The sequence below is a fragment of the Convolutriloba macropyga genome, chromosome 7, assembly GCF_964194025.1.
Source record: "Convolutriloba macropyga chromosome 7, txConMacr16.3, whole genome shotgun sequence".
In the NCBI taxonomy this organism is placed as follows: domain Eukaryota; kingdom Metazoa; phylum Xenacoelomorpha; order Acoela; family Convolutidae; genus Convolutriloba; species Convolutriloba macropyga.
The window spans coordinates 56,558,640-56,566,614 of NC_134474.1; the positions used below are offsets into that span (position 1 = coordinate 56,558,640).

The window sequence follows — 7,975 nt, forward strand, 5'->3', positions numbered from 1 at the left end:
TCTCCTTTCGTACAATTCCAAGAGTTTAAATTGTATTGGGGTGCTGTCTTTTTTTAAAGATCTGTTTACACATTTTTATGATTTTTAAAGTCAAATTGGAGTGATGATTTTGGTCACGCCGAAACAGGAAGTGGAGCGAAAAAGCAAGTGGTTTTGCAGCGTAAAATTTTTTTGCTCCAAATTCAAGGCAGAGTGAGAAAACGCTGTTTGAACAAAAGTTCGTTTTTCTCGCTACTGGTTTTTGGTTCACATGCGGCATTTTGACATTGATTTTCTGTTTTTTCGCAATTGTTTTCTCAATTCACTCATAGTCCGTTCTAGGTCTAGTTTTTTGTTTAGTCGATGAAATTTCTTTGAATTGTACGCTAGGACTTGTCCTGCTATGTTTTTTCATTTTTTTATCGGATTTTCTAAATGGTTTTTCCAATCCATTTATAGTCCATTCTAGGTCTAATTATTTGTTTAGTCAATGAAAGTTCTATGAGTTGTGGGCCAGGACTTGTCCTGCCATGTTTTTTGATTCGCTTTACCTTTTTATTGCGTTTTTCGTTTAACATAAGTCACGGTTTTCACGTTTGACTTCTGACCTACATCACTCACTGTTTCAACTGAATGGATTTCAATTTTTTTCACGCATTGAATTACGAAATGTAGTGAATACGGTCAAAATCAAAAAGAACAAAATCAAAAGATCAATGGAACGGGATAAGCATATAAAGCCCGCTCATAGTGCCTTAGGTTATCAAAGTTCATTAAAGCGATTGCTAGCTGGCATTATCATAATGCTTAATAGCTTGCACTTTAGAAGCTGAATTAAGTTTATTTTTAGAATCTAACCAAATACTGATTTTTTTGTGTGTTTTTAGAATCTGAATTTTAGAAAGTGTATTTTTAGAATCTAACCAGAATTTGCACACCAAAAAAGGATTTTTGTCACTTAGAAAAATGCTTTCAATTTTTCTTATTTTTTTCTGTTTTAATCCAAATATGCGTCAAGCGGGTCAATGACGGCTATTTGCCGGCTATGTTTTAGATGGTTGTTTTGTAAATTCAAAATGTCGGAACGAAATAATTTGTTTGTGAGTGAAACAAATCAAGAGCGAGGGAACTAAAAATCCACTGCAATATGGTTGCATTAAATGTTCTCATAATATTAACCTAAAATTCTAACAACGTTTGTCTTCTGACTTATCTCACTCACTGCTTCCACTGGATGTATTTTAGACTCTTGCACTCATTGACGTAAGTAATGTAGTGGGATACGATCAATGTCAAAAGTGCAAAATCAAAAGAACGGTATAAACCGATAGAGCCCGGTCATTAAGTCATGGTGCATTAGGTTATCGAAGTTAATTAGAGTCATTGCCAGCTGGTAATAGTATTATGCTTAATAGCGTTCAGTTTAGAAGCTGAATATAGTGTAATATTAGAATCAAACCGAATATGCAGAATCTGCACACCAAATGAGAACACTTGGACACTAAGAAAAATTTGTCAATTTCTATCTGTTTTTTTCTGTATCAATCCCTATGAGTGTAAGGCTGGTCAACGTTGGCTATTTTCCGGAAATTTACTGGCTATGATTTCAATCGCTTTTTTGTCTCTGGTCTGCGATCAAACTATGATCATTAAAATATGGGGTGTCGTGAGTCTATTTCGCGGCTATTGCTCGGGAAACTGTCGGCTATATTCCTAATATTTGAGTCTCTAAATAAGCTAAATCCTAGCCTTGATGTACAGCGGGAGCTAACGCGTTGGAATCTGGACACTATGTCCCTGGGGCAGCTTTGTATTAAGTTCTAACATATAAATGTTTCTCTATTTTTCCCGATACTTTATTTTGCGCGGTCGTCTTTATTATTCTCTGCTTAAATAATGCAGCGTTTTGAATGCTATTTAATTGCTCTCAAACGAAGTTTGTAGCAATTAAATTAGTCCTGTTGGTCTTTTTTATGCGATTTTTCGCTTGACCGATTTTTCGTCTGACCCCTTTGACTTTTCGTCATTAGAAACGGGATAAAAAAATAACGCCCAGCGGGCATTGAGTTTCAATAGTTGCCCTTAGCCGTATTTAGTAGTCTTGGGAGTGCTTTGTTTGAAGCTACCGGGAAGGCCATAGTTTAAAGATAGAAGGTCATTTTTAGTTTTTGAGCTCAAAATGTTGCAATTTTGCGTTCTGTTCGTCATTGTTTTAAATTTTTGTTGGACCAGTCTAGAAATAAGGCTGGATAAAGTTGATAAAGGTGTTTAGCGTGACATAAATATATTTTTGGACATTTTAAGAGCTCTTATGTTTTGGTACTCCAATCAAAAGCACGCAAATTTATACTAATTTTCAATTTTTTTCAAGCTTTTTGATTTTTTTGTCATTTTTTAATAGCCGCACAGCGATAGCTGGGTCTATTATTGGCCTTCTCTTTGTTTTTTTATTTCGTCATGATTTTTGTTACGACCATATGACGTCACAGCCACTTTTTGTTCATTCGTTCATGCATTTTCAACTGAATTGCATGTGTGACGTCATTTTTCGCTCTTAGTGGAGCGAGTTTTTTTGTTCATGCGCGTGATTAAATTTTTGGTCACACTTGACTTACCTCGCTCTCAAAAATGACTTCCTGACTTTGAAATTGACTTTTATTTACTTTAATTCGAAGAGATAAGGTCAAATGGGTGTGTGTAACTCTAAATGAAGGTTATTTGAGATCAGCTATTAGAGGCAGCAATAACTTATACATATTTTTATTCAAATATTTTTAATCAAATTATAACAGATCAGCCTTCAATGAAAGGACGAATTTTTTGGTCTGTCTTTTTTACTGTTTTTTTAGACTGCCGATCTACGAATATATTGCGGCTATTTTCTGGCAATCGGCCAGCTATGTTTTAAATATTTTGCCAGCCTCAAGAGCCAAGGTCAAGGGTTACTGCTTAGTTTGTAAGGGAATGTTTTTTAAAGATTTTAATATCACTAACATTTGTCATTTTTTATAATTTCTTTTAATATTTTTAATTTTTTTTGTTTGGCGCCAAGGACCCTGGGACCTGCCCCAAGGTTTCAAAATAAGCTGCTGCATAGTTTCTAGAGTTGATGCAATGGTTTTCAGTATTTTATTGACTCGAGTTTTAGCAATTTTTTGATAAAATTCAAACTTTTTTCAAATTTTTAAAACGTTATCGTTTTCCATGTTTGTGGATCTTTATGAGCCAGTGAAACTATTTAAGGCTTGAGATAGTGATTAACAGCTCTGAAACGAAGTTTGTAGCAATTTTATTAGTCCTGTCTGTCTTTTTTAATGCGATTTTTCGCTTGACCAATTTTTCGTCTGACGCTTTTGACTTTTCGTCCTCAAAAACAGGATAAACAGGTAGCGCCCAGCGGGTATTAAGTGCTCGTAGAGCCTTTCAGCTCTGTTTCAGCTCAAACTGTTTTGTAGACTTATACTTATGGTTTGAAGAGCGATTCTTAGAGGTTGAAGACACCCTCGCCGTTGACCCCCCCCCCCTATTGCCCCCATCCCCCCACCGCGCTCTTGCCCCGGATCCCAAGTGTTGCCCCCCAATCAGCCCCCGACGCAACCCCCCCCCCCCCCCCCCCCCCCCATGGATAGCTACTGACGAACAGCCGCTTGCTAAAAACGCAAATTTGTTCTATTTTGCAATCTTTTTCAAGCTTTTAGAAAATTTTTTTTTAATTTGTTTTTTATCAGCCCTAGGTGTCAAGGAACCTTCTCTAGGGTTTGATAGGTTACTGCATTGTGTGTAGTGGTAATGGATTGTCTTCAACATTTTAACATCACAAATTTTAGCAATTTTTTTAACAAAACGGGCAATTTTTTTCAAATTTTGCGACATTTTTTCCTTTTTCAGGTCTTTCAAGACCCGACCCCGAGGCCAACTTATTTGATATTAAGTTACTGACAATTTTTTAATGGTCATGGAATAGTTTTTCAACTTTTTAATGTCACAAATTTTTGCAATTTTTTTTATAAAACTTGCTTGTTTTCAATTTTTTTTTGAAATTTTTTGTTGGTTTTTAGATTTTTCAGCCTTAAGAGCCAAGGAACCTTCTCTAGGGTTTGAAGATAGGTTACTGAATAGTTTCTATGTTAAATGGAATAGTTTCTAGATTAAATAATATAGAATTTCAGTGTATTTTGTATGATTAATTTATTAACAAGGTTAGAAAACTAGAAGTTGCAGTGTCGAATCCAATCATGGAATAAATTCCTGTCTCCTTCTCTCTCTTTCGGTTGAGTTTCTGTTACTTCTCTTTCTCGTTCACGTTTTATTTTTCTCTCTCTCACTATCTCTTTGTTGATTCCGCATTTCAGCTGCTGTTATGTGGCGTAATGTTACCATCTCTGATCCTCATTATCAATTAGTTATAGTTGAATTGTTTTTTAACATAAATGATCTAACTGGCACTTTTAGGAAACCGTTGTTAATTGCTCTCAAAAGCAATTTGTAGCAAATATATTAATCCTGTTTGTCTTTTATGCAATTTTTCGCTCTGTCGATTTGTCTCATTTGACTTTCGAAAACAGAAACGTGAGAGGTAGCGCCCCGAGGTCAATAAATCGTGGCTAGCTGTTGACGAAACCAACCGCTCGCTGAACGTTTGAGATTAGTTTGCCCGACGTTAGTCGGGTATGTTACTGAATATTTTCTTAAGACAATGAATTGGTTCTAAAGATATTATTATCAATAATATTTCAGTTTTTTCTATGATTTAATTACTAAAAAGTCTAGAAAACTAGAAGTTGCGAATGTCATCGTGCAAAATATTGCTAGTTTTCTCTTTTGGTTGGTTGGGGTTGCTATCCTTGTCTATCTTGTTCACGTTTTATCTCTCTCACACTCTTATCTCTCTTTCTTTAACTCTTTTGTTGATGTCGCTCATCAGCTGCTTTTATGTGGCTTGATATCATCTATCGCCCTCATTAACGTTGAATTTTACTAGAAATGTTTTATTATAAATGACTTAACAAGCGCTTTTAAGGAAATCATCGTTTGTTGCTCTGAAACGAAATTTGTAGCAATTATATTATTCATGTTGGTCTTTTTTATGCGATTTTTCGCTTGACCGATTTTTTGTCTGACACATTTGACTTCTCGTCTTCAGAAACGATATAAAGGTAGCGGCTAGTGGACATTAAATTCTCTCAAAGCCTTTCAGCTCACTAGTCTCCATTTATGCGATTAGGAGAAACTGTTTCGGAGACTTATACTTATGGTGGGAAGGGCGGTTCTTATAATTTAATCACCCCATATCAACCCCTCAATCCCCACACCTGCACATTGTTCAGGCCGTAAAGGCCCGTGCATCCAAAGATTGCCTCCCATCGTTGCTTAGTCAATAACAATTCTTTGAATTGTACGTCAGGAATTGTCCTGCTATGTTTTTTTTTAATTCGGAGTCTCCATCCACGATTCTTACGACCTGACTTCTTGGAATTGACTTTTTCAATGTAGTTAAAATTTGTGTGCGTGACGTCATTTCTGCTTTAAGGTCAATTGCGTGACTTACGTCACTTAAAAAATGACTCCTGAACTCACTTATGGAACTTCAAATTTTATGAACATTTACTAGTTAAAGATCAATAGTGTGCATCTAAGTAGTGCCAATCTTATATGCCCTAATTCTTGTGTTCTTAATCTAGAGTTTCTGATTTTTATTATGAGTTTTGAAAAAGCTCTGAGGCTTTTTCCTTATAGACTTTATGTTTCATAAAATTGACAGTCCGAATCTAACCCAAAAAGTCGAGTGGTCTATTAAAGGACTGGCGGTCGATCTGTCTATCTTATTTATTTAGTTGTTTCACTTCGCGGAAGGCCACAAGCGTCTATCGCGGCTATGTTCCGGCAATCTACCGGCTATGTTTGAGAAACTGCATTGAACTAAGAAACAGCAATTATCAACCATAAAAGTTGACGTAACAAGAAATCATTTCCTAAACTGAGAAACGATTCAAAATCAGCCGTGGTATACTTAAATTTGAGAGCGCGCTTGAGCTTGATCTTTTTAGAGCGCGCAACCTGCAAGCAAGATTCTCTTTGCTCCGAATGAAGAGCCCACTTCAGCCAATCCACAGAAAACATCCTCTGCCAAGCAGAATATAGAACCCAATACCAGAAACGACGATGATGAAGACGACGACGTAGTCGAGGAATTGACAAACGAAACCGATCGTATTTCGGGTTTGCTGGACGAGTTGACAGGTTCTCCTGTACCGGAGGACGAACTACTCTTTGCTTTGCCTGTTTGTGCACCCTATTCCGCCCTATCCCATTACAAGTTCAAGGTCAAACTGATACCAGGAACCGGGAAACGTGGGAAAGTGGTGAAAACTGCGCTGCATATGTTCAGTTCAATGAAGGAGACGGCAGCGTATGAAAAGACTCTGATAAATGCCGTTAAAGACGGAGATTTGACAAGAAATGTTCCAGGAAAAGTTAAATTATCAGCCCCAAATTTGAATAGAAACAATAAAAAGAATTGAATATTTATCGCAACTGTTTTTTCCGTTGATACCCCCCCCCCCCCTTCGTTACCCTTACCGTAAATAAAGTATACCACCATAATGGGGGCGAAGGCTATAATAATAGATCCCTTTATTCATGTACAATGAAGAGTCGAAGTGGTATTTACCATGTTATACATTACTCTCGTAAATACTGAAGTCATGGTAAGAAACCTTCACAAGGCATTGGAAGGATTCAAACTTGGAGTTATAAATTATTCACGCACCATGCTTCATTCCTCCTCGCCAAAGACAAAGAGACATGGCTCTGTAGCATAGCGGTTAATGCGCCTGTCTTGTAAACAGGAGATCGGTGGTTCGAATCCGCCCAGGGCCTAAGTTTTGTCTGCTGTAGATATCTTTCAACCTGAAAACAACAAACCTCAAAATTTTGAGTGTTATTGAGTCATTTTTTTATGACAGGTTTAATGGAAAACACCCGAAAGCATACGAAAATAGCGGTTTTTGCTTTTGCTTTCTTTGTTTATTAGCCCCACGTAATAACCTGAAATAGGGTTTGAGGTACAAGTCTCCTTTTATCTCAGGCCAGCTTAGTGGTCATTTAACGTATACGCCCCTACCCCATACGGTAAATGTGCCTTAATCAGGGGTATAAACGAGATCACTATCAGGGGCGTACGAGATAACTATCTATAATGCAATGAGTGCTGAGTCAATTAAAAACATGGGTGCAAAACATAACAGATCCAAATGCAAATCGTGTTTCGAGACATCTCCAGAAATGCTTGCCAATATTTTGACAATTAATTTAAAAACCGGAAGAAGCAGATTTTGAAAGCTGGCTCGGGCAGCTTGAACAGTTCAGCAAATCGCATTAGAATTTCAGGATCTTTTCAACAATTGCCCCCCCCCCCTTTTGCAAAAGGGGGGCTATGCTTGAATAGATTTTAAGCGAGCAATTTATTAACCAATCAGAGACGACTAATAACTTTCCGTGTATGCTAATACTGTGTTAAACTGGATAGAATAAAATGCGCCATGCTAGAACAATTAGCCGAAATGGAATACAAAGCGAAAAGAATTTCCGACTGGCGGGTCGGTGGGCGCGCTTCGCCGCGTTAACCGACCCGCGATTTCCGGATTACATCCCACAGCGCGTGAGAGGCATGGCCGTGAACAGCGGTCCGCAATTGCGCTTAAACTGATATTCGGCTATCTAAACTGTAGGCCAAGTAATATTGTGGCAAAGTATAGCACAAAAGGGGTGGCGATTCTCTACTAGGTACCAAAGGGGGGGGGGGCAATAGTTGAAAAGATCCGAATTTCATTCCTCATATGAGTTCAAATTCATATGAGGCGACTACTTATAAACGCACCTCACCCCTCCCTTGTGCGTTGATTTTGTCACGCGCAGCTGTATTCATCAGTCGAGATATATAAATGTGGTACCATTAGAAAGCTCTTAAAATACTTGAAGATACATCCTTGAAGAG

At 37.5% G+C, this 7,975-nt stretch overlaps 1 protein-coding gene and 1 non-coding gene across 2 annotated transcripts in view; both read left to right on the forward strand.

Annotated features, from left to right (window-relative positions):
• LOC142343174 (ribosome quality control complex subunit NEMF-like) overlaps positions 1-6,513 on the forward strand; it is a 28,041-nt gene extending 21,528 nt beyond the window's left edge. The window contains exon 6 of the mRNA XM_075394874.1: positions 6,027-6,513. Coding sequence (XP_075250989.1) covers positions 6,027-6,500 — 474 coding nt within the window. The 3' untranslated portion in view covers positions 6,501-6,513. The remainder of the gene's footprint in view (positions 1-6,026) is intronic.
• A 272-nt stretch (positions 6,514-6,785) lies between these two features.
• Trnat-ugu (transfer RNA threonine (anticodon UGU)) lies at positions 6,786-6,858 on the forward strand. Its single transcript has one exon. It is a non-coding gene; the product is annotated as a tRNA-Thr (tRNA).
• Positions 6,859-7,975: the final 1,117 nt, after the last annotated feature.